The 27998-nt window shown below is 39.6% G+C and overlaps 1 protein-coding gene across 1 annotated transcript in view; it reads right to left on the bottom strand.

Annotated features, from left to right (window-relative positions):
• Positions 1-27725, bottom strand: part of Tafa1 (TAFA chemokine like family member 1) — a 476602-nt gene extending 448877 nt beyond the window's left edge. Inside the window, exons 1-2 of the mRNA XM_042680179.1 lie at positions 27576-27725; positions 25418-25538 (exon numbers count right to left, since the gene is read on the bottom strand). Of these exons, the coding sequence (XP_042536113.1) occupies positions 25418-25535 (118 nt within the window). The 5' untranslated portion in view covers positions 25536-25538; positions 27576-27725. The remainder of the gene's footprint in view (positions 1-25417; positions 25539-27575) is intronic.
• Positions 27726-27998: the final 273 nt, after the last annotated feature.

The raw sequence follows: 27998 nt of genomic DNA, 5'->3' as shown, positions 1-27998 counted from the left end.
CCTCAATACCTGAGTAGGTACCATTTTATAATAAGGACTGTGTTAAAATATTCCCAAGTGAGACTTGCAGGATTCTTTTTGCCTGAAAGTATTGTTGAAAATTAATTTGGAATAAAAAAAATCTGTGTTGGGCTGGGAAGGTGGCTCAGTGGTAGCGTGCTTGCCTCACATGCATGAGGCCCTGGGTTTGATTCCTCAGCACCACATAAGCAAAAAGAAAAAAAGCCGGAAGTGGCGCTGTGGCTCAAATGATGGAGTGTTAGCCTTGAGCTGAAGAGCTCAGGGACAGCACCCAGGCCCAGAGTTCAGGCACCACAACCAAGAAAAAAAAAATCTGTGTTAAGAAAGGGAGCAAGCTAGGCTCTACTGGCTCATATCTGTAATCCCAACTTCTCAGAAGGCTGAGATTTAAGAATCCTGGTTCAGGGGCTGGGAAGGTGGCTCAGTGGTAGAGCGCTTGCCTTGCATGCCTGAGGCCCTGGGTTCGATTCCTCAGCACCACATAAGCAAAAAGAAAAAAAGCCAGAAGTGGCGCTGTGGCTCAAGTGGTAGAGCGCTAGTCTTGAGCTGAAGAGCTGAGGGATAGCGCCCAGGCCCAGAGTTCAGGCCCCACAACTGGACCAAAAACAAAAAAAAAATCCTGGTTCAAAGCCAGCCTTGGGAGGAAAGTTTGTGAGACTCTTACCTTCAATTAATCATCAAAAAGCCAAAAGTGAAGGTGTGGCTCAAGTGGAAGAATTCTACTCTTGGGTGAAATCATTAAGGGATAGCATCCAGGCCCTGAGCTCAAACCCCAGTACCAGCATGGAAGGAAGGAAGGAAGGAAGGAAAGGAAGGAAGGAACGAAGGAAGGAAGGAAGGAAAGAAGGGACGGAGGGAGGAAGGGAGGGAGGAAAGGAGGGAGGAAGGGAAGGAGGAAAGAGAGAAAGAGACTTGGATGAAGAGAGAAAGAGAGAGAGAGATAATAATTCCAGAGTTTGGAAGTAATGTATAGAGGTCAAATAAGAGTATATATTTTAAAATATCGACCATCTCAGATGGGTGCTGGTGCCTCACACCTGTAATGCTAGCTTCTCAGGAGGCTGAGATTTGAGGATCACTCTTCAAACCCATCTGGGGAAGAAAAGTCCATGAGTGTCTTATGTCTAATTAACCAGCAAAAAATGCCAGAAGTGGAGTAGTGTCTCCAGTGATAGACTGCTAGCCTTGAGCACAAACACTCAGGTATGGTGACCATACCCTGATTTTCAACCCAAAGACAGACAGACAGACAGACACACACACACACACACACACACACACACACACACACACACACACACACACACACACAAGATTAAACATCTCAAAGTCACAGTATTATTTTCATTTGTATAATTCTTTCTGGTATTGAAGCTAAGCTCTTATAATTGTTGTATTATAATATATGAAAGGTCTTCTGATCTCTCTAAACCCACTAAAAAGGGAACACTCTTTCTCTTCCTGAGAAGGGTACCTTTCAGGGTAGGATTGCTATTGGGAGAAAACAATCAGCATGTTATTTGAGAAACCTCTCCAGCAAAATGTCCTATATAAAAGATAGATAGCTCAAAACTCCATTAAGTATGTGCTGGTCAGAACTTGTTTTTATAGCTGGCTTTACTAATAGGACATTACTGTTTGCCATTATTAATAATGCTATCCATTTTATTTCCAGTTATATTCATTGTCTTGACATTTTAAGTATATTCTCTTATTTCTTCATCTTACAAAACATCAAGTTAATGTTCTGGAGAGAAGCTAATTGGGGGAACTTAGAAAGGCATTCAGCACTTGCTTGATGGAAAGCTGATGACAGACTCTAAGCAAGTCTTGATCACGTGGCTCCGTGGGGACCAGGGAAATAAGCATTTAACTTTATTTAATTTAAATTTAAAAACTGATGTTTGGTGTCCTGACAAGAGAACTTTTAAAGGTAGTTGAAACAACTTGAATGTATGAACACAGCATTTTAACTCTCAATTTTATGCACTCTAAATTCAGATCCTATCTTTCCAATGAAAACTGAGGGTCTAAATTCACACATATTGTCCAGGTAAAACATACAACAGATACCAAATACCTAGTGCCAAAAAAAGTGTAAGATCTCATCAATAATTCTATTAATTACATTGAGAGATTATAATCATAATAATCATAGCAGACTGAATGATGTTCCTCAAAAGTATATTCTTATCCTCTGATTCTAAGCCTCTTCTCAAAACCTATTAGCATTAACATATATACCATGTGGATTTTAACTCACAGCAAAAAGGAAAACAGAGATTAATAAACGAGCTGGGCGCTGGTGACTCATGCTTATAATCCTAGCTACTCAGGAAGCTGAGATCTGAGGATCGAGATTCAAAGCCAGCCAGGGCAAGAAAGTCCATGAGACTCTTATCTCCAATAAAACACCAGAAAATCAGAAGTGGCGCTATGGGTCAAGTGGTAGAGTGTTCCCCTCAAGCTGAAATGCTGAGGGACAGTACCCAGGCCCCATAACTGAAAAAACAAACAAACAAACTTGAAAGTTGGAGCTTATCCCAGAGTGGGTGTCCAAGGGAGGTTTGACAGGCAGAAGAGAAACCCAGTAAGAGGCCCCAGGCAGAGATCAGGATGACAGGAATGCCTCAAGTCAAGAAAAGAGACAAAGGGGTCTTGGATTCTTCCCTGAAACTTCAGAGAGTCGCTGGCCTGCTACCATCAGGATCTTGAACTTCTATTTTCCATAACTAGAAGAGAACAAGTTGCTACCCAGCTTGTGCCATCTTGCCACCAGTAGCCACAAGGAAACTTTTAAATACAATAGTGTAGATGTACCTTTTTTTAAAAATCATATTTTAACTTTAGCTTTGGAAATGTGGGTAAGAAAGAAACTTTAAGTGCTACATGACTCAATATTACTTCTGTGGCACCACATTGTTCTAGAGTAAACCATTAATGATTGTAGGTCTTTTCCAATAGTAATTTTCCTGGAATTGTCATCTCCTGGGTCACATACATAAGAAACTGCCCTGAAAGTCTTGTGAAAGTCACAAAATGATGGTGTGTTGTCACAGTACTCCTAGAACACACACCCCCTAGCACATGGTAGTACTTGATTCTTGGTCAGGAATTCATTTATGCCATTCAGCTGATAATTCCAGGTGATACAGGGGATGAGAATAATGAAATGTTTTACATTCTGCATAAGAGGAAGTGAAGAATGAAGCCTAATGGGATAGAATGTAATTTGGACACATTCAAAGTCCACATCTCAATCCAGAGTCTGCTGTGAACACAGCAACTCAAGGAGATAGCACTTCATGGTAGCATGTGCGACAGGGACCTGAGGGTGGGATTGGGGGGGAGGGGTGGATCTTTGCTGAGGAGAAATCCAATCCGAATTGGCAGGATGACACAACTACCAAAGCAGCTATTGAGATTTTACAGAAAAAAAAAATCAGGGTTTCACAAGTGATAGCCCAGGCTCAGCCACATCATAGGACTATCAACATGCCTGGAAAAGGGAGGAGCCAAGAGTGAGCGAGACTCCTTCCACATGTGAATGGCTCTTCACTGCAAGACACTTTGAATTGTCCTATAAAATGTCACAGAGTTAAAAACAAGTCAGCTCATCTTCCCTAACCCCACTTGGCTCAAGATTCAGGTAAATGTTATGGGGAAAATATCTACTTCCAGCTATCCGGTATTAAGAGGTGATCATTTCTCAGGTCTTAATAGAAACTCTCAGCAAAGTGGTGCCCTGTGGTGTAAGTACACTATTTTACTTCTCTAAGACTCACATATACACACAACTGCACATCCCTCTCCAGAAAGAAGGCGCACACCAGCAAACACGCAAACCAAACATACTAGACTGGAGGTTCGGACTACTTGTCTTTGTAGCCCAGCTCTGTCATTTACTCTGTGGTAGCCAAAAATTACACTGAGCTTTATTCCCTATCTGAAAATACAGGATAATGAAAATCTCTACCTTCTTAGGTTAGTGCCAAGGTTGACTGGTACAGATGTGTCAGATGTATGCCCACTTTTGTGCTGTGGTTCATTCCAATATATATAAATGTACATCAACTGTAAAGGATGCACCTGAAGATTATTTTTTTCCTGTAGAATGACTCTGTTTGGAGATTGTATAAACTTTCCATTTGTATTTCTGCTAAGGAATTAGAAGTGAATCCTCACATCACTATTGACCAGAATGTCCACGTAGAGGGTTTAGGTTCTTCCATTCACCACTTGTTGGGACAGTCACCTCAAACTTGCAACGATCTAGCCATGGACCAACCCCTTGTGCTCACTCACATGACCAACACAGTAATGCTAATTCAAGGGACAAGATATCTAAGCTACAAAGAAAGTCCATTTTCAGCAAAGAGCAGAAGATTGCAGAGGCAGGGATGGTAAGGGGTGGTGGTAAGTGGGTTCTGTGAATACATAAATCACATTTGAAAAGTAACAGAAGAAAAGATCTCCATCTTTTGAACTTCTAATGTTTTTCCTGTTTTCATTTGTAACAGTCAAAAATACTTAGGAGCTGTCTTTCTAGCTTGTGACATATCAGGAATCAAAACCAATGTGATTCATTGGGCGGCATGCGAGTATATACAAATGTATTAACTGAAATATGGTGGATTTGAGAGAGCTCTCAAATATTTTAGGTCCTTAGGAAGGCAAAATCAAAGTTCAGCAAAGTGTAAACATCAGGAAGCAGGTACTCAAAAGGGGTGAGATGGGGTAAAGAGATTGGCGTGGAAAAATGAAGAATAAAGGAGAGAAAGCAGTCAAGAATCCAATGTATATCCTACAAAAATTAAGAAGAGTGAGGGAGGGGCTGGGAACGTGGCTCAGTGGTAGAGCGCTTGCCTTGCATGCATGAGGCCCTGGGTTCGACTCCTCAGCACCACATAAGCAAAAAGAAAAAAGCTAGAAGTGGTGCTGTGGCTCAAGTGGTAGAGCACTAACCTTGAGCTGAAGAGCTGAGGCACAGCGCTCAGGCCCAGAGTTCAGGCCCCACGACCGGACCAAAAAGAAAGAGTAAGGGAAGGGTTGGGTAGGTAAGAAGGTTGAAAAGAGTGACATTGATCAAGATATATTGTATTCATAAACTGCTTTGTTAAATGGCAAGTCCTTTGTACAAGTACTTAAATATAATCATAAACAGAAAAAAGAAAACCTGATGAGACCAAGTCCTTGGCAAACTCACATTCTAGTGGAGAAAAACAAACAATAAAACTGTCACTCTATTCATAACACCCAAGCACTAGGACCAGTTCAGATGCCCTAAAACTATGAAAATTGTCAAGATATTATGGCATATCTAAGCAATTAGGCATCATTCAGTCATAAAGAATAATGAAACGATGTCATTTACAGGAAAATGGACAGATGAGGAAACTATTACATTAAATAAAGCCAGGCTCAAAAAGACAAAGATCCTCTTTTTCCTCAGATGTGAAAGTTAAACCTAAAATATGACATATACATAAACACAGATAGGATCATATGTGTGTATGTATGGTTAAGATGACTAAAGTATGGTATGTGCATATATGAGACACCATGAAGAAACCCCTCTGAACAATTAATATAAACTTTAATGAAAAGAATATTAGGAAAAGGAAATGTCTTTTATGTGGTATAGATAGTAGGAGGAGGAGGACAGAAGGATGGAGAGATGGAGAGATATTAAGTGAATATAGTAAAAATACATGATATGTGTGAAAATGGAATAAGGAAACAATGAGACTAGTTTGGGAAGGGAAGGGAAGCTAGTGGAGGACTCACATGCATAGTATACATAAATGAACATGTTAAAATGAAATCTTTTGTACAACTTATTGATGCAGAAAGAAGGAAGGAAGGAAGGAAGGAAGGAAGGAAGGAAGGAAGGAAGGGTGGGAGGATGGGAGGATGGGAGGATGGGAGGGAGGGAGGGAAGAAGAACTACAGTGAATTCAAAAACAGCAAGTCCTACTATAGAAAAGCAGGGTAAGAGAAATGTACAGCCCCAGGAGGATAAAAGGAAAAATCATTACAGAATCCTTGGGTTTCTCACTGAGGTCATATCTGAGACAGACTTGAAGAGGATGAGAACACACACACACACACACACACACACACACACACACACACACACGTCAGGAAAAGTGTTCTAGGCAGAGTAAGAACCACTGAACCCAGATATATGGAAAGGCAATATAGGTAGAGGGGGCATATCCTGAGACCAGAAGAAGATGTCCCAGTGATGATCTGAGTTAATGATTCCAAACAACCCATTGTAAAGGTGATGACTTTTATGTGGCATATAAAACTATTCAGATATTTAGATCTAGAGTACGCAAGGTCCAGTGACCTCTCAACTTTATCTGATGTTTTGGGTAGAGGGGAAAAAAAAGACCACAGTGGGTTTCTGTAATAATCCAAGTTGAAAGAAACACTGGTTGGCCCATGGGAACAGCTGTGGAGGTGCTGAGAATTGTTAGGTTCTGCTATATTGTGAATTTATGGAAAACAGCTTCACTAATAGATTTGGTGTGAAATCGGAGAGAAAATGGGCAGCTGTGGGCAGGTCCAAGGGTTTTGGACTGAAGGATGGGAAGGTTGGAGTTTGCCATCCGTTCTAATAGAGCTATGGGCAGAAGAAGTTTGGGGACAAGGACATCTCAGTTTTATGATGAAGAGAATATTGTATAAGCCAAAGAAAAGAAGTACCCTAAGTCATAACTGCATGGTCCAAAATAACACAGGAGAGAATTCAACCAGTGAATCAACACTCACTTGGCAGGAGATGTCTGGAGGCAAACAAAGTGTCCAATGAAAGCTTCGTCGAGATGGTTGCTAAGGTAATCACCAACACTTTCCTACTGAAATATGATTTTTAAAATACCTTAACGTATGGTAGTGTGTGTGTGTGTGTGTGTGTGTGTGTGTGTTGCAAGGAGATTGTAGAAAGTCCTTTAAAAGCTTAACAGAAATAACTGCGTTTGCCTCATTCCACTCCTAAGAGATTAAGAGAGGAGGTCAGCACTAAACCTGATATGCAAACGTTACCTCCCTGAGCCATCCACTCCACAGGAAAACAGCACTTGGTACCAACCCCTATGATACGGAGAAGAGTTAAGGGGCCAAACTAGTGTTCTTCTTTTCCTTGAGCCTCACAATAGTGATTACAGTTTTTTGTGCTCTGCCCATGAACAATGATTCCCCCCCCCCCTCTTTAAAGTAATAAGGAAAAATTCTCTTTGTTAAGCTAGCGCTCTCAGGAAGTCTACCTTTCCCCAAAATATCCTTTCAGCGGAGGTCACTATGCATCATGAGAGCACTTAATTAAAGGAAGGAGGAAAGGAGTAATATCACCACACTCCTAGGTTTTGAAAATAAGTCATTTAGCACCTAAAATTGCCATGTTCTTTGCTATTGCTGTTTTCCTAGCTTCATTAATTTTTTTCTCTCCCAGAGTCAGCATCCATTCTTACAAGTCTTTGTCTCCTGCTGTCATCAAAGTATTTACATGCATTAATCCATGACAAATGAGTGCATTTGATCCAATACCGATTTTCTCCACCTGCCAACTAGGAACAGATACAGTTCTAGAGATGAAAATGAGAATTTAAAAAAAGTAGCTAGGATGACCCCCCCCCCCAAAAAATATCACCTTTGCAGTAAGTATGTTCCATAAACATTTTATCTAAGGCAAACAGCAATCATTGTAGTACTGCATGTCTAGCTGTGAAAGCTCTGACCTTTTATTGCTAAGTAGAAACCTTTCTTAAAACTGAGAATCAGTTCACAGATTAGGTTCAAACAAAAGTAAAGGGAAGGAAGCGGAAGGAAAGGCAAGTAAAAGCAACAAGCACCAATGTTAGGAAAGCAACTGGATGGACAGAAGGACAGGAAGACCTGCAGACTCAAGTTTGCCTTATTTTCACTCCAGTGAGGAATTGGGCCTCGTGACCTCCACTCATCCAAAAGTCAACAATGAGAGAGAACAAAGAAAAAAAAATCTCATTGACTTGTGTTTGGTTTTATTTTGGATTCACTAACTGAATTGCTCCCATCTTTATCTTGCCCTATTCCCTTTATAAATAAGTAACTGAACTAGCTGTAGCTTCATTCCAATACTGACACAAACTCAGAATGGAAGAATACTCTATAAAAAGGAAATAGCATTCCTTAACCAGAAAGGTATTTTGTGGCCATCATAAATGGTGTTCTCCATCTGTCTCTTAGTATCAGCCTCTGGAAGCATGGTAGATTGTGTATCATGGTTCTTGACAATGAGTTGAGCCCCATGAGCCAGGTTCTATGTGATGTAGGATGCTTCAAACAGCAGCATTCATTTGACCTTCCAAATTTCTTCTTTTGTTGCCATGATGAGCAAGACTATTTCAATCTCTGAAAGCTGCATAGCGAGAATGCAGAACACAGCCTCCAGCCAACCTAGCAGACAGTAAGGTGAGCGAGAAGCAAGCTTTTGTTGAGATTGGGGGTGTCTGGCTCCATGGCATCACCTTTTCTCTTCCGGCATACATTTATTTCCCTCTTCATGCTGTACACTCAACTACAACAAATGAGTCTACCAGAGGCAGAGCTGTGGTGTTGCAATCATTACTAGTATGTGATCTAGAACCAGATTATGTGGGTGAAATCCTGCTTTACCTACCTAGTCATGAATTTGGGGCAAGTTAGTCAAGCCTCATGAGCATTATGTCTCCCCATGGTAGAAGATGAAAACAAGAGTAACTATAACATAGGAGTAAGTCTATGGATTAACATCATCTATCTATCTAAGTATGTATGTGTGTATCTATCTATTTATCTATCTCTGATCTATCTATCTATCTATCTATCTATCTATCTATCTATCTATCTATCTATCTATCTATCTATCTATTATGCTTAGCACAGTTTCCAGATACATATTAACTACTCACAAAAGTCTTGATTTCATGTATACTAGATCTTTTTGTGTATGAGCATCAGTACTGGGGCTTGAACTCAGGACCTTAGCTTTTGCACAAGGCTAGTGCTCTACCACTTGAATCATGGCTCAATTTCCAGCTTTCTGCTGGTTAATTGGAACTAAGAGTCTCATAGACTTCTCTGCCTGAGATAGCTTTGGAAGAAGATATTCAGATCTCAGACTTCTGAATAGCTAGGAATATAGGCAAGAGCCACCAGTGTTTGGGAATATACTAAATTAACACAATTGATGGAGAGAAATGACAAATCATTTTTCTTTTCCACAGTCAGCTTCTATTTTGCCTCCTGCCTTCTGTAAAGCATCTACATATACTGGTCCATCTTCTACTGAGATTTTTCTAATTGAACTTGTGTTTTGACTAAAATAGTGCTCTTTTTAACCAAAAATAGCACTTTATCTTTGCCAAAAAAAATTGTTTCTTGCCTGAACTCCAGTCCTGTGTCTTGGTATAGACCACTCCCAATTCTTCTGTTCTTATTTGAACTATTCTTTCTCATAGAAGCCTTGAGGTAGATCTTAGTCCTTTCTTCCTCCAGTCCTATCCAGGGACAGTAAGATAAAGGGTCTTGTAGCTCCCCAAAGGTGAAAGTAGGAAAAGAGGGATGTCTGTCCTGTCAGAAACCCTAATTTATTTACTTAACATTATATATAAGATTATAAATAGGATGGAAAACTTCTACCCACAAATATTCTATGATGATGACTCCCTTCTTGAATTAGCATTTTAATATTTCTGTTGATGAATAATACCATAGGCCCATAGAAAGAACTTTATACCAGATTTTATTCACATAAATATATCAATAGGGTTTTCTGTTTACATTAACAACAAATTACCCTTAACTTGTTTTCAACAATTCAATTAAATACAATGAACTATAGTTCGTTTTGGCAAAGTATTAATGTCATGATTGAATACAAATAGACTCATGAAAAGATTCTAATTAATAAATCCTTTACACTATTTTAAAATTACTCAGATACACTGCCTGCCAGATCTACTTAACAGCATTTTTGAGGAATGTTAATGAGGACAGTAAAAAAAAAAAAAAGGATCATAAAGTTTATCAAAGAACTCAGCAAGGCTCAGTAAGGCTTTTGACCTCTCCAGTGGTGAGCTAGTGCCCATAAGGTTCAAATCTTGGAAGACTCTCAAACACTAATTGCAAATTTACCATCATATTATAATATCTTTAATCCATGCCTTTTAACTATCCATGAAGTTCTCTCATGCTAGCTCAAATTCCCTGGAGTCTTAAAAAATAAAAAACAGACCACCACCACCTCTTCATTATTTTTCTTTCTGCTACGGCTCAAACCACCATTAGGCTGCCTGTTTCCTAGGCAATTCAATATCCAAAGATACAATTGTATATTCAGAATAGGAAATACAGCATACCCATAACAATATAGCTGGGGAAAAAAAACATAAATGTTTCCAGGGATGAATCCCAGGGATATTTAGATAGCATCATGTTTATAAGTATATCTTTGGGTTTCCTCGTTGAGTAGCTGGGTCTTGTGTTTAAGAAATGAAGAGATTATTTTATGAATAATACAGTAAAACAAAACAAAAAGAAAAGGGGTTAACAGTGATAAAAAAAAAAAATCACAAGCTAGCATATACAAAGCCATCGGATTCAACCCCAGCACCTGAAAAATAATAAAAAGAAAAAGGAAGACAAAAAAGAACGAAACACTTGATACACTTTAGAGACATGGTATGAACTTCAGTTGCAAAGTTGTTATTCTAATAAGATTATAATAAAATGATATTCTCATGTGAGCATCGCAAAAAGCAATGCTAATTTTTAGAGTATTTCCCTTTAATAAGCCATTAGTTGTTTAAATTAATTAAGCAAACTTCCCTACTATCTGAAATCGCACAGATACTATCAAGCTTCTTGACTAAAGTACCTTAAGCAGGAATTACATACACAGGGAACTGTTGGAAGTTCGCTGCTAAGTACTGTCCACATAGCTGACTCTTCTGTATCCCAGAGTAGCAATTAATCATAAAACTGCTATATTTTGCCTAAGAAGTTGTGGGTTTATTATCAAAATACTCAAATGAAATCATGATTAAACAAGTTCAAATGAGGGACTTACAGGGGTTTTTTTAATTTATTTTTGTCAGTCATGGAGCTTGAACTCAGAGCCCTGGTACTGTTACTACTTTTTTTGCTCAAGGCTAGCACTCTACTACTGTAAGCCACAGCTCCACTTCTGGCTTTTAGGTAGCTAATTTGAGATAAGGGTCTCATAGACTTTCCTGACTGAGCTGGCTTTAAACCAGGATCCACAGATCTCAGCCTCTTGAGTAGCAAGGATTACAGGCATGAGCCACCAGCACCCAGGCTGGTTTGGTTTTGGTTTTTCTGATACAAGGTCTCGCTGCATAGCTTACTTTAGCCTGAAACTTACCATTTTCATGCTTAGCCATCCCTAGAATGTGATTACAGGAGAATCATCTCACAGGGCCAAGTTGCAAAATTTCTGTATGCATCTTTTCTATGCAGTAAAAATACTGTGAGTATAGATATCAGTATGAACCAGATGAGCTATCCTATATTTTCTCTAACATTCATGCATACATATAAACATAACAAAAAATCCACAAAACAGGTATTCAAGAATAAAACACACATCTCTAGTTTCTATTCAAGCCTGCAAGGTAGTGATTCTATAAACAGAGGATCTCATTTGATGGGTGAAATGGGAAAGTCAATGGGCAGTCAATGACTGCCCTTATGGGCAGTGTGGTAATGGCAGACAGGGATGTTGAACACCTCCTTTGCCTACTACCCTGTGTTGCCCTCTCCAGACTGACTCTGGCCAGGGGCCAGAGATCCCTCAGCTCCACCAAAAGTTTTAGGAAGAAGTTATGCTTACAGGATATATACCCTATCCTGGGATTCATTCTAAGTGCTTAGTATGTATTAGCTTACTCAATCATTACTTTCAAATGAATAACATAGCTTTGCCTTGAGGAGTTAAGGAAACTACGTAAAAGAACAACCTAGATCAGCAATAGACACGTCTCATCTCATCTGAAGAGGTAAGTCCTAAGAGGTAAGTCTCAGAGTATGTGGCACATAGATGCTTGATGATGTTTGCCCTGAGTGTGGTTAGTGGTGGTGATGGTGGTCACTACTGAAATCATTTGTCTCATTTAATAATCCAATGACTGGATTAATAATCTTGTATAGATTCAGAGGTTGAATCTGGACTTGATTAGCAATGTCTGCAGTGGTGTGGTCCTTGGGAAAATGATAATTTGTCAAGAATTTGCCAATAAAGGGCATAGAAATATTTTTAGAATAGATGACAGGAATGGGAAAGGCAGATTTGTAGTGATTTTTTAAGCAATTTCTACATAACATGTTATTGGGTTCTGGGTCTAGCAAGTTTTATTTGAACGACAGCAAATTCACTATTTTAGCAAAAAGATACTGTTGCAAATAATCTGATCACTCACCCGAAAGGTCAGCCCACTTTACAATATTCTACATAATTTATAAAGTCCCAACATGATAAATGCCAAGAAATCTTATCAAGAAAGTTAGATTGTAGTTGGAGAGAATTCTTTCCCCGAGTGAATGATTTATAACTTCATTTTAAGTATCACAGAAAATCCACACTGAGATCGAATCTAATAAATGTAGATTTGTCCTGTGCTGCTGCTTCTCTGTGTGGAGAACCAATGGATTTCCAGAAGATGGGAAAATCATTTGGCAACAAACGCTTTGTAAAAATAACTTGCAAAGCACTAGGTGCCCGTGGCTCACACCTATAATCTCAGGTTGAGATGTGAGGACTGTGGTTTGAAGCCAGACTGGGCAGGAAAGTCCATGAGGTATTTATCCCCAATTAAGCATGAAAAAAAAACTTAAAACAGAGCTCTGGCTCAAGTGGTAGGGCACCAGCCTTGAGCCAAAAAGCTACTTGATGGTGCCCAGGTCCTGAGTTCAAGCCCTAGTACCAGCACACACAAAAACAAAAAGTACCTGTCATTCAACCAAAAATAAAAAGAAAGCATGCCTTTATCCAGGACAGTCTACCCAGTAAATGAAGAGTAAACGGTTACTCCACTGCAATACTCAAAACCATAGCAAAACAATTTGCATGCAAATTGATTGTGTAATTTCAGTGGATTAAGGCTACCATGAAGATAATTCTAAAAATAGCCATTGGCTTGGATGGAAAACACATAACTAAGACCTTGTGCACCACTCAACTCTTCTTCTAATTTTCAGCATTATGTTTTTAATAGTATGCTGTGTTTGGACAACAGGGAAAGTCCTAGTGGCCATGTGTGTCTGTGTGGCAGATCAAATATGAGCGTAAGAAACTTTCCACATGGGGGGGGGGGGGTGGGGGGGTTGCATACACCAGACACTTAGTAACCTGAGTTAATACATAGACAGTGGAAAACCCCTTAGATTGCCCTCCCAAGTTAGATGACCTCAAACAAGTTAACTTATACATTTGCATTTTCAAAATGGAAGGGTATTCTGAAACCTCACAAGGTTACTTTGAAAATTAAACAAAATATTAACTGATTTGTTGATTTGTTCAGTCTGTCTTGTTTCGTTTATTTGTCCATTTAGTCTTTCTGTCTGTCTGTCTTTCAGGAAGTATTCATTTATCCTGTGTGCTTCCCCACACTTTCTTGCACTTCTAGACTACAACACTCTCCCAGGGTGTGGACTTAAGACCTAATGGGAATTTCAGTGACAAATAGAGGGTTATAACAAAATGCCATTTTATTATTACTGGGAAAGCATAATTCCTTGAGTCTAAGCCCCTGTACCAATAAACATTTGTCAAATATCAACTTTTACACTGTTGTATGTTAAATAATAATTATTCTTTATAATAATGGTTATTCTTCTTAAGTTTTCAGTTAAAGAGATACATCTCCCTTTTATATAACAAATAAGAATGGCACCAATAATTTATTTAAAAAAATTAGACTGTAACTAAAGGGAATTCTTTCCCTGAGTGAATTATTTATAGCTTCATTTTAAGTATAACAGAATATCTGAGGTACTCAGGAAGCTGTGCTCTGAAGACCCAGTTTGAAAAAAGCCCTAGCAGGAAAAGTCCTTTAGATACTTATCTCCCATTAACTACCAAAAAAGTCAGAACTATAGTTGTGGCTCAAGTGGCAGAGCACCAACCTTGAGCAAAAACTCTAAAGGACCACGACCAGGTCCTAAGTTCAAGCCCCAGTAATAGCACAGATCTATATTTATATTTTTAAAAATCAGTCATTTAAAATCAACACCAGTGACATACTATGCCCTTTACTGCATAAAGAACAATGATGGAAAGGTATATTGAGCTTACAGGTCACAAAGAGTCTGGCCAGAGTATGGTTGTTGCATCTTTGATAATTTACTGATTTGCTTTTCATTATGAGGCTGACTCTTTCCTTCTATCTGCTGTTACTTCTACGATCACCACTATGCAATGATAAAGCAGCTGTCTGACTGGTAAAGCAGCCATCCAAGGAGATTCAGGTGTTTTCAGATTGAAGGAAAAGATTCTTACATTGTCTTTAATGGAATGATACAAAATATTCTTTAACTAAGATTGGACTTCTAGCTCGTCAGGGATTCTGCCCCCACCTTTGCTACTGCCTTGGGTTAAATCTGCCACTCTTAATCTTTCTCAGCGCTATTTCCAGTTACATTTGATTAAAGTTGGTTTCTTATTGTTTTAATGAAAAGAGTATTATGGCATGATTTTTTTTTCCAGATAAGGGAGGAACTCTGGAGAAGGCTAGCTAATTAAACTACATCAGAGATGGCTAAAACTCTCCCCTTCAATCAATCACTAGGTAGAGCCAAAGACGGACTGAGAAAGACTTTAAAATCACAACTGCAGAGGAAAAAATCAGTTATTGATTATGTGGGCTCATCATAGATGAAAGGCCAGAGATTGGCAACATGCATGCCATAAATTTGCTCTTCCTTTTAAACAATCTTAGGAGCAGCTGTCAAAAATGCTGCCCTACACATGTTTACCCAGTGACCTTGATTCAACTGCACCTCTCCGAGATGTGGCAACTTGCATTTGCAACAGATGAAAAGATGTAAGAAGGCACTCACAGAGTTCAATTTAATAAGGCCTCATTTGCAAGCCTTCCCAGTAGTATGTCCTCATGTCTTTTATCATTTCATTTCAGAAAAAGGGGCCTGATTTATTTACGTTTCCCTATAGCATCTATTTTATTTTATTTGAGCTTCCCAACATTGGTCACTACTTAAAAGTTCTTGATAAAAGCTAACTTCAAATTTTCTGGAGCATATCACATTGAATCTCTTTTTTTCTTGGGTGATAAATGCCTAGAGGAGAAGTATATGTATATATGAATCACTGATTGCTATCATGAGCCTATTCGTGTGAGTTTTTGTTTTTGTTTTTTTTGTCAGTCATGGGCCTTGAACTCTGGGCCTGTCTCTCAGCTCTTCAGGTCAAGGCTAGTGCTCTACCACTTGAGCTACAACGCCACTTCCTATTCATGTGTTTTTATAGAATGTTTCCCCATTGGCATAAGAATAAAAGAAAAATATTTCACACCATGAAAATATGTTGTTGAGGTTCACAGACCATGTACAAATCATGTTGCTATACAAGTATCACCATATAGGCCAGGTAGACTTGACGAGCCATACATTGCTAGCAATAAGAACATAGATAAACTATTTCTAGGCCACAATTCAGAAATGACTTACTGTCTAGCGTTCAACAACTTTACAACAAAACATATGCAAATATGCATTATTCATGCTATAGGGTTAACCAACCTGTCCACAGAAACCTTAATTGGTAATGAAGAAACTAAACCAACACTAATTTATAATTAAAAAAAAACAAGGACCAACCACAGCAATTGAAAATCACTAACAACTTAAGACACCACTCATGATATGGTGATAACAAATTAGCCTTCCTGAAACTGGATGAATTCTAATTATTTGCATGCATGTTTCCAAGAGCTGGTAGTCAGTTTTTTTAGTAGGATAATAAATTAAGAAAGCTCAGTAAACTTTAGTTACATGTCATTTCCAGTAGAATAGTTGGTTTGCTAATAAGTAGCCTTTATTATTATACAAAATGAATACATATAAAATCTTAAATCATTTGTCCACAAAAAAAACCTTAGCTTTCAAGATATACTTATAATTCTCTCTAGGCTGCGAACTAGATTTTGAGAACTTTAATATAAAGTATTAAATTAAGAGTTTTTTTATATATATAGGCATCACTGTGCTGTCTGGTACTTCTATTTTATTACATTTACTGATTACCATTTCTCCCAAACCTTAATCTACAAGAAAATTAATTGATTTTTCAAAGCTGAGTCAACTGAGACCTCTGATTTGAACATTGGTTTCATTTATATAAAGCTCTATGCTTACCAGAACCCCAGCAATACAATTCAGCTACAAACAAGGAGCTCAGATTGCGAGTTTCAGCCTGTTAAGCCTAACTAGGGAAAGGCCGAACATGTGTACATAATTTTAAACCAAGCCAAGACAGATGTGCCCAGAAACTCCCCTTTGGATCTTACTGCCCTTTTCTCTCCCCAGGCTGCTTGCATAAAGATATTTGCTAAATTGTCTTAGGAATCATAAAATGTTGGAGCTGCAGATAATCTTGTCTGAGGTTTGACACTGAAAATCTGCAGGAACAAGGCAGCTCTCAATCAAGTTTCACGTGGCCCACCTGACATTTACAAGGCAAGAAAATTAAGTATAAAATTCTAAGGTTCTGGATTGCCTGCAAATATGTTGGTGATCTGCTCACACTGAAACTGACTCTGGGGAAGCTAAGGATGTGCAGACAGTCTTGGATTGCTTGGGCCTTGGACCTTGCCTCATGCCTCGCCCCCAGGCTGTTTCCACCAGTTACCCTTGAAGGTCTTTGTCTTGACCACCTGTGAAATCGTAGAGACGCGTTTCCAAATATCTCAGCCAGAGGCTTTTGTTTTCGTTGTTTAAATATACGAAGGTAATTTTGCGCGGAACCTTGCAACAGAAGATGGATAAAATGAATAAATCAGATCTTCAGGCAGCTTAGAGCTTCATCATATGACAGACTATACATCACTGTTAATGGAACGTACGGGTCACCTCCTTGGCACAGAATGCACATTGTTGATTCCTGCCGGCCCTGCCACTGGGATCCTTGCAAGCTGACAACTGTAGGGAGATTCTGAAAGCTGCAGCTTCTGACTCCTACCTTGTGCTCTTTCCTCATTGTCAATGGATATGTTACAAGGCTCACTGTGGTCCATTCCCACCCACGTTATTGTTATTATTTGGTTTACAGTGAGGTTTCAATTTAATAAGTCAGGTTTTGAGTACAATGCACCTTGATCAGTGTCATCTGTATCCATCCCCAATACTGGGATTTTAAAAGGATATAAAGCCTCATGTTTAGGGAAAGCCTGTTTGATTCACAGACATGTATGGAATAGCTACCCAATATTTTATTCAGTGGAAAGTATGATCTTGGAACCCCATGGTGCTAACCCAGGATATGCAGTTAATATCGGGAGCATTGATGTACTATTGATGTACCATTTAAGTTGTTCATCTAAATCTGAGAGCTAACATCTTATATTCGCTTCAAAGCATATAACTCAGCTGGTCCAGTCCACAAGTGAGAAACAAGAAAACTCATCAGGATGTGTAAAGATTTGGTTGGCTTAGACTTCCTACCGAATAATGAGAAGCATCCTAGAATGAAGATCTAGCCAAGATGGCATAAAGGTAAATGTAGGTAGAAGTGTGACTAGAACAGTAGCCACAGCTGGGAGCAGAGATGGGTGGTTTTCTGCTCTTCTGGCCTCAGAGTAACACTTGGCTTGACTCCTTCTATACATTAAGCAAAGAGGCTCCTAATGAATACACATCTGAGCATTCACTCTATGTTCTGAGAGAAAATCTCCACCCGCCCCCACATCAAAAACAAAAACCAAAAAAAAAAAAAAAAAAAAAAACACCTTCTCTTTTATTTCTCAGGACCTTTGTTGCATGAAAATAGGAAAGGAAAAAGAACTAGTGAGCTAAGATATCCCTATGTGCTTTGAGGACATTATCTTTGGAGAAATTCAATTACTTTAAATAAACTATTAATAAAATGATTCATTTTCTCATTACCCTAAAGATGGGGAAAGTTGCTTGTCTAGCTTCAGGCTCTCTCTGCTAAAAATAATAATAGTAATAATTTTTCTCTTGCAATCAAAATACTTGGAAAGTTAAAGGCCTCTTCTTACTTGCTAAGAGAAGTTTCTTTTTCAGTCCCTCAAGACCATCCTTATACGATTTTGTTTTTAATTGTATGAATGCAAAAAAGCTCAGAAAATCTTTAGGGAGTTAAAACACATTTATATGTACTTTATTCTACATGTTTTATATTAATAAGTGCATACTTGTAAAGTCTATGTGATTCTTTTGATTAAAGGAACGCTGTCAAATATTGAACTGAGCCAAATGTTTACACCAAAATATGTACACCCATGCACATACATACTATACACTCATTCAGTGTTCTATATCGCTCCACAGCTGAGTGGTCTCCAAAGTGCAAACACACACACACACACACACACACATACACACACACATCCTTATATTCACATAAGTAGTAATAATTAGTGGAGTTTGAACCCTTCCCAAATATCATTGCTCTCTTCCTTAATGATGTAACAAATGTTGTCTGAGCACCTACTATAAGCCAAGTATATCAGAAGTAGAAATAAAGAACAAAGACAACAGGATTCCAGACTTGTTTGACTCTCACTTTTCAATACATGTGATCCCGATATGCAGTGTAGATGATGTCTGCGTTTTTTTTTTTTAATTTTTATTTTTTATTGTGGATGTCTGCATTTTTTTAAGTCATGGAAAATTTTAGAAAATTTTAATTTTGAGAATACTTTGGCCGATGTCTTGTCCTGGAAAAGACATGCCCCAGTGAACACCTCCCTAGAAGTTAATCAACCCCTCTTTTCCAAGGGGCGTTTGAAGGAACAATGTTTCACAAACTGTAATTTGAATAGTCCCAGCCTAGACACTGCATGAGACTCAGGCTCTTAAAAGGAAAAAATGTCTCATGATACTTTCCCACCTTTATCGCTCCTTTATCCCCACTGAGAAACACTGTGCGGTATGTTTTTACTTTTATTATTAAGACCCTACAGCTAATATTTTAAGCTTCTTTTTGTTAAATACAATAGATGTTTCATACTAAATGAATGCAACAAAAACCCCATAGATTTATAAGAGGTTAAAAAAAAAGGTCAGCCATTTCAGTTCTCTCACTAAATTTAAAAAATAGTAGAGAAAGAAAGTTTATACTTCTTTGATATTCTTTGTGTAAATGCTAATATAACTTAGTTCTCCAAAATTATGGTGAAGTGGATTCTTTGTCACCTTGTTTTTTTCGGTCATCAATATGGGGGGAGGGGGTTGCACATGAACAAAACCAATAAATCTCCTCCTTTGCAGCCTTCACCCCTTGTACCATTGGCAGGTTAAAAGGGTGGGGGTGGGGGATAGAGGGTGGAGGGACTGTCATGGGTCACATTTCAATTGTCCATTTGGATACATCTTTAACTTCTGGGTTTTTTTCAATTTAAAATTATTATCGCAATTTCCATTCCTTAATATACCTATATATTTTTCACACTTGCCCAATAATTTTCTTACCCTAACCATCTAGAAGTAGAAGTGTATGCCAAATTTACACTTATCACGTTTGGAGAGGACGTTACTAAATTGCTTTCGAAAAATCTTAATTTCAGTGAATATTAGGACTATGAGTTTTTTTATGCTTAAATTCAAAAGTAGTTTGTTGAAGTTCGTATCACCTTAAATTATCTTTAAGAAGTTAGCCACTGATAACTAATGTTTACTTATTTTTGTTTGCACAGGTATGATATCTATTGTTATGAATGGATGCCACAAACTTGAACTGGAATTAACTACACCTTACAGAGTATTATAACAATTCTCTTACCAGTTTATGGGAGCAAACGGAATAGTTATTTGCACCACTACTTGGGCTTTATATTTTAGGGTTTTATCAAAAATCCATAGCTCCACTTTGGCTCTGGGATGAGGTCAATATCATCAAGCAGATGATCAATGGATTATCAGTAGCACCGGCTTATACCAAATAACAACCTGTCTGCTCTAATCCTTAGACCAATTCACTACGCTTAGCAAGCTGGCTCTGGTAGGCATTCTTGAAAAGCAACCACTGAATTACCATTTCCCTTACCTTCAAATTATGAAACAACCATTTACTGTAATGTATCTTGGTATCCTAATGCATATTTCCTAAGTAGCTGTCTATAAAGTAAATTTGAGTGGTAAGGTAAAAATAAATGTAAGTCATATAAGAATGTTTTGTTTTAATTTATCAAAATATACAACAGTTTAAGCTGGGTGCCCATGGCTCATGCTACTCAGGAGACTGAGATCTGAGAATCTTGGTTGGAAATCAGCCCAGTCAGGAAAGTCTGTGAGACTCTTATCTCGATTAAACTACTCAGAAAAGGCCAGAAGTAGTGCTGTGGCTCAAGTGGTAGAGTGCTAGCCTTGAGCAAAAGCAGCTCAGGGCTAGCACCCAGGCCTTGAGTTCAAGTCCTAGGACTAGAAAATGAAATCACAGTTGAAAATGGATGGTTATGTTCAGTATATAATTCATAGATGAATATACCTACATAGTTTACCTAATATAGTTTTAAAGCTTAGCAAACATAAATTACATATATAATTCTATTCAATCTTCCAGATAACTTTCTCAATAAAACTGCAGTGACCGAAGAAAAGTGATTTGTTGGATACTTAAAATTATTAGATACAGCATTTTATGTAGTGTAATTCATTGGTATAATTTTAAATTACTAAAGGCCTTTAAGAATCCTTTCATTAAGTGAGTTTGGAGATGATCTATATTTTATTATATTTCAGGGACATACACACACATACACACACTGCAGTCCCCAAATTATGTAGCCATTAAAACTGCTGTCATTGTTCATATGTTCATGAAGATTAAAAAAGCTAATTTTAAAACAGAAAGCTACATTTGGTAAACCATTCCTCCTTTATCACCTGCTACATGAATGTTTATGATCATTGAGAGTTGAGACTCTATTCCATTACAAGAAACAAAGCACACATAAATACCTTTGAGTCTCCACTGTTTCCTCTAAATTTTCTTTTAAAAATTAACTGCTTCCTATAGGTCTTCTAAGGGAAGGGAGAAAGCAAAGATATACTAGATATTCAAGTTGTTACGGTAACGTCTTATATAATTCCCACATAAAAACTTCATCTAGCCAAATATTAAATTATTGAAATTATGACTCTGTTCATCAATAGCACGTTTTACTCATTTATGTAATCTTAAATTTCACTTTCCTTTGATTGACTGTTTTAATCTCCCTTAACTAGGGAGTAACTGGAAATAAATGGTGCGTTCCTAATACCATAAATATGAAAAATAGAAAGTACTTAGGGGCTGCGGGCAAATACATTAAAATGAGCCAATTTTCTAGTTAACATATTCTCATTTTGTTTGTGTACAGACCCACTGCATAGAGAAAGAAGACAGATCACAAATCCATGCCCCCACCAAAGCATTCTCCTAATTTCATGTTATGACAGCAGAAATGGACCCAAATCTCTAACCATTTCCCCTGAAGGACCCTGGCTGGCGGGTGCCAGCCAGGTGTAGCAGTCTGAAGGAGGGAAACATTGTGTCAAATTCCACTCATCTGTCAGTGTAGTGGATTATTTCGTAAGAGACTGAAATTGGCTGCTTGCAATCGGAACCCCATCAATCTTGCGGTGGAGGGGACAGGAAAACTGCCTGTAAGAGGCTGGGGAGAGGAGGAGGGGACAGCCAGGCCTAAGCAGGTAAGAAGGCAGCTGGAAAGAACTCTCTCTCCCTTCATTCAGGGCTCTGAGTGAAAGATTTGTCATTTTGCACATTTCTCCGAATACTTGGTATGCATGTGCAGTCTGCCTGTTCTTGCTTTATGAAAGAGGTGATTTTTCAAGCTTAGGCAAATGTAGCAGAGCTCAGGGTCTGCTTGGGGCCTCATTTTTTCTCATCATACCACTTGTTTTAAGCAATTGGGGAAAATAAGATTACGTGTTTCCTTTATTCCACCCCCACCCCCCCCCCATTTGTTCGGCTATTTATTTATTTATTTGCTCATTTTGGGGTGGGATTGTCCCAAATAACAGGTCCTGATTTCTTCCTGTCTGCATACACATTTTATTAGTGTCCCTGAAGATTTAAGAGGCCCAGAGGGAAATGCCACAAGTCTCATCAGACAAAGCATATTTTCACTTAGAGAATCAAAACAGATGATTGTATTAAAGGGTCTGACTGAAACAATCTAGACTTTTGCTCTGACAAAGATCTATCACTTTAATCTTTGCAGCTGTTGTGGAAAAGCAAAAAAGTTGAATAATCATGTTTCACAGGACCAGTACACTGCCAGCATGAAATCACTGTAATCTGACTGTATGGAAAAGAAGGCATTTACTGTCTCATCATTTCAACAGTAAGGTCAGGAAGGGCCTCAGAGGTATTAGTATTTGGGCCTGGGGTTGATTTCAATGTTAAGTTTCTTGGAATATTGGAGATACAATTTGATTTTTGCATTGATTTATAAGAAGCAATCTTTTTAGGTAGGCAACAGATTTGGAATACAATGAGTTTCTCAATTTAAAAAATATGGCAATACAAGAATTAGCCCCGAGAGATATGAGTTTCATTATGACACATAACATTCATAAATACCCCACCAAAAAACCTGTAACAACTGGTTGACAGAAAAAAAAAAATGTATGTAAATGACCACAGCGAATGACTGTATTTCATGATTATATACGTAGACTATACAATAACCTTGTGGCACTTGGTAGTCTTTTCTGGCTATTTACCACTGAAACAAACAGCATGAGATTTTTGAAAAGTCAAACAGGGTATTATTCTGTCCATTATTCTATGTGGATTATTAGCCACATGAGCAACAACTTGACTCGTTCAATATCTCTGATCTGAACATCTATGAAGCCAGAAGTCACTCATCTCTATTTGTGAAGAAGTTTACAAAATATTTTCTAGGAAGTTATTTTGTTTGCAGCCCCAAGTTATCTTCAGAAGGGGGAAATTCGTTAAGGGAAGAGAAGTCAGGAATACTAAGGGACAATCTTTAATGCCTCCCTCCACCCCTCCACCGCGCACGCAGAACCATTCTCAGAAGGGCTCACTGCGTGCATGTATTATATTAACCTGAAAGTTTAACAAATTACATGAAATATATAATTCGGCTTCAAAGGGAGGCTTCCAGGCCCTATCATTTGCACCCTAAGTGGTGTTCCCCTCTACTCCTATTGACTCTGGTAGACTCCGTTCGGGCTGTGGCCTCAACCCAACCTGACTTCCAAGGACAGGTATGTGCTGTGTGTCTTCAGATTAGTTACTCAGCCTCTCTGCAACGTCAGCAAATTGCCCTCATTTGCATAAAGAACAATGCGAATTAATCCTGAGAACATTAATAATGGGGGTACTATCACGAAAAATCACAGATTTCTTTTTCCACATCACAATTCAAAGACATTGCCAGGACAGATGGGCGATTATATATTTGGAAATAACCTGGGGACACCCCCCCCCCCCGCCCCGTTTGTAACCCTCCACCTTTACAGTGAAGACAGACAGACAGACAGACAGACAAACCAATCGACCCACCATCCTTGCATCAGGCTCTGGACCCTGGATGCAGAAATACAACTCTCGTTTCCATGCCCACCTGCACACATACACCAGCGCCCCCTGGCCTCCCCTGCCCGCCTCCCTCCGGGACCCAGAGCTGGGGAAGCTGGGACGCTGGAGGGCTGCTGGAGGGCCCCAGGCCTCAGCCTGGAGCGCACACAGCCCCACCTCCTCCTCTCCCTCCCGAGCAAGCCTGCAGCTAGCGAGCCGCCTGCAGCCCGGCAACACCGAGCTGCTGGCTGGGTGAGCTGTGCAGTGCGTGCTCGGCTCAGCCAGCTCCAACCTGGAAGCTGAGCCCCCCGCCCCGTTCCCCAGCTCCAGGTAGCAAGAGGCGCAGCTGCTGCCGGGCTGTGCGGGAAGAGCGCAGGGTCAGCATCCCCTGGTCCAGGCCAGCTGCCTGGCTAGGGAAAGGCGGCGGCAGCAGCAGCAGCAGCAGCAGCAGCAGCGCAGTCCAGGCTGGACCTGAAGGAAGAGGAAGTCGGAGGGCAGAAGGGATTGGGGGGGGGGGGGGAGTGGGAGGGGGGACGCTGCAGGAGCAGCAGGACGAGGACTCCAAACTTGGGCGCGCAACTGGTCCCCAGAGGCGCTGCACTTGGGCAGCAGAGGTTGGGTGGAGCAGGAGGAGGGAGGGCGTGCAATGAGAACACAAAAATGGCCAAGGCAGAAGCGCCCAAGGAAATGGCAGGAGATCGTCAGGAGAACCCAGAGAAGGTAAGAGCAATCCAACCCGGAGGGACTTTGTCAGGAGGAAGCCAGCCCGAGAGAGAGGAACAATCCAGACTGAAGAATGAAGGCCAAGATGAGGTAGAAGGTAAAATGATGTGGAAGTAAAAATTCAGTGGGGGGGGGGGGGGAGCGGGACGGGAGGGGGGGACAGGAGGGGGGAATCTCACTGAGAGAACTTGTTCCTGAAACTGTCCCCTCCCACCATCCCCCCCCCAAAAAAAAAGTACAGGGCAAAGAAAATAAAAACAGCCATCACTGAAGGTACTTAGAAAAATAGAAAGGAAAGGGAAGGAAAGCAAGCACATGAAGGTCGACAAGAAATTGTCACTTTTCATTCCTTTCCATTGACAACTTTGCCCCTAAAGTTCGTTTTAGGGGCTAATGCTTTCACAAAAATGTTGGTGACATGGAGACTTGTGAGATCACAGTATCTACATTGTTGCTCTGTGTTTTGTTTTGTTTTTTAATGTGCACCCCAGGAACAGACTCGAAAAGATGCTACTTTCCTTCCCTAAAGCCTCCACAACTCTTGGGAGTTGTATGTTGCGATTCCCCAGAGCATACCCAGGAAGAATCACTTCTACTTCTAAGCATGTGAGGAGAGAGTGTAGTTATGTCAAGAAATGTACCTTGTCTGAGAAATTAATAGAAGCACCTCCAAGGCCTTCTGGACCCCGCTCCATCTCCCCCCCCACACACACACACTATCCCCCCCCAAGCATACAGCCTATAATAAATAGGTATTAGAATTCAGAAGCCAGCTGCCCACATTGTAGCGTCCTCCGTCCCTTGCATTCCATCATCTGTCCAAGGAGACCAAGGTGATCCTACAGGAGGCTGCAGCAGAGTCAGTGACTACCTTACCTGGTCTGTGCAGGTGGTGTTGCTGGAAAGTATGCTGGAGGGATCCATGGCAGAGCAGCATCGCACACGTGCTTATCCACAAGTAGAGGACCCAGGACATGGCAGAGACCATAGCCATTCTCTACAAAGAACATGAGACAAAAATACATAGGTGCGTATAGATGTATGTCAAAGTTACCCCTCGCTTCGAGCCCCCAGCTCCATCAGCATCACCAGGGAAGAAGAGAGATCTCAGTCCTCAGGTCCCTTTGCTCCTGGTAGAGCCCCACGTCATGATCTAGCAGAGGTCATAGCCAGGAAGTTGAGCTTACTGAAGGAAGACCTCTTCCAAGAAGGTCATAAATACAGTCTTTAAGTTCTGTATATGAAAGCTCCCAGGATGGCCAAAAAAAAAAAAACCTACAATTTTTAAAAATTGAGATTTAGATGTAATTTTTGTACTATTATTTAGGCTAGCATTTAAAAAGATCCAATTTTCACAATACTCTGAAAACTATGGTTCTTCGCAGAGCTGCAGACTCCTGTTCGTTCTAACTTCATTGCAAGTCTGACATAAGCCTGGAAAGACAGAGTGGGTTCCTTTTTTTTTTTTTTTAATTCTACAGTCATGAATTTTTAATCGCAATGCTGCCTTCTAAACTAAGTAATCATTTCTCAGAGGCATGTTGTAATCTCCTGATAGAACCAATCTTTCTGGCTGGACTTTAAAAAAGAAAAAAAAAAATCAGAAGGAATTGTCTTCAGCCAGACTGAGTTTCAGGTGTAAAATCTATGCCTGTATCCTAGAGCGAACCATAATTTACAGTATTGCTTTGCCTGTTAAGATTCAACTAAAGCATTTGTTGCATAGTGTCGATGAATATGCATATACAGGTGGTGTATGTATTTATGGATGAACATATACCTTTTCTTAGGCGCTGAAACTTTGACAGTCTTATCTTCACCTCTGAGAGCCGTTGTAGCTACAGAGACACAATGCTGCTACATATTGTTCCATCCCTCAAACAACACCTTATGCTGCATTTCGCCTTGCCAAATTAATCAAACTTGAAGCATCAGCTAGTGATTGGAGGCATGTTCCCACACAAGAATCCAGTTCAGTGTATGCTTTGCTCTTAGGTAGAAAGTGCTGGGCAATTTAATTATGTTTTTTTTCCCCTTCCCACTGTCAAATCATACCCTTCAAGAATTTTCAACTCTACATTAAAAACCCCGGCAGTGACCTCCCAGGGTGGCCTCTTTATTTATGAAAAGTGGCAGTCTTTCAAAACCCGGGATCTTGGTGCTGCAAGCAAAAGTGTACATTATACACATATATGTATATGAGCATATAATTCAGGATAATGAGGGGGTGTTAGAAGTTGAATCTTTCGAGAAGGTCTTAGGAGTATAATTGAGAAATGATGACAACTATAATTAAGTGCAAAGTAGAAAAACATTATTCTCTACAGCATGGTGCCACCAGGACCCTGTCTGTGGTTCAGCTGGACCACTCACTTTCTAATTAGTCCCAATACCCACTGTTTACTTTTATATACAACATGCCTCGCCTCATTGTTTCCAAAACTACCAGGAAAAAAAACAATAGCTACGTTCCCTTCCGTGGAGATAAACAGTAACACCCCCTCCTGTGAATCTTAAAATGATTTCATTTTATTTTAGGCTTAAAAAAATAACGAAGAAGAACCTGCACATGATAGAAAGATAAAACAGAGGTGACTATAGCATGCATTCACAGCTTGGGAATCATTGCTAAAAGGCACCAGGAATTAATTTAAACTTGAACAAATCCTCCTCAAACTTAACAGTTCTTCAGTGATCTCTCTTTCTCTTTCTCTTTCTCTCTTCCTCTCTCTCCTCTCTCTCTCATTTTTTTTACCCATCTAGATGTTAGTAGTCACACAGATTGCTGTAACTTGACTTTTTTTAGCAACATTTTTTTTGTCTTTTTCTTTTTTTTTTTTTTCATTTAACTTTCTTTCCTTCTCAGCCTGACTTGGGAGGCTTCCTAGAGGCTCTGAGCTGCTTTCTCTTACAGAGAGCTCATTTCAATGTGAATAAGTGTTTCTCTTTTTTTCCCCCCAAACCACCCTTCCAGCCCCACACTGTACTCTTTCTGCTTTCTGAATCTTAAAAAATCTTTAAAGAAGCTTCTTACCTGAAAAATCCAGCCAAGAGCAGAGTACTCTATTAGTGTTCATTGGAAAGATCTAACACTTTTTAAAATCCATCTGTGCCACAATTCTGAGATGTTCAAAGAAAGAGCTTCCCAACAATCTTCTTTATCAGGAATTTAAAAAAAAAAAGGTGTTTCTCTTCCGATCCTATCTCCACAATAAAGAAGACATCGGGCTCAGGCTTGATCAGACTGTGTTGTCAGAAAAAGAACCAAGGTTTGAGGGGTGGAAACCTTGTCATTTTCACCTTTAAATCATCTCCTGGCGTCACCCCTGCCTGACGAGACCTTTGAAATGATGGTGCGGTACTGTTTAGTGTCCTGATGAGAATCAGTGTACAGTCACTGACGGACAGACCAGCCCTACTCCCGTGCAGTCAGGACAGAGTTAGGCAGCGAAATGTA

This window comes from Dipodomys spectabilis, unplaced genomic scaffold, assembly GCF_019054845.1.
Source record: "Dipodomys spectabilis isolate Male_0828 unplaced genomic scaffold, ASM1905484v1 ptg000054l, whole genome shotgun sequence".
Classification (NCBI taxonomy): domain Eukaryota; kingdom Metazoa; phylum Chordata; class Mammalia; order Rodentia; family Heteromyidae; genus Dipodomys; species Dipodomys spectabilis.
The sequence above is the reverse complement of the archived record's forward strand: the minus strand, read 5'-3'. Positions and strand labels throughout refer to the sequence as shown.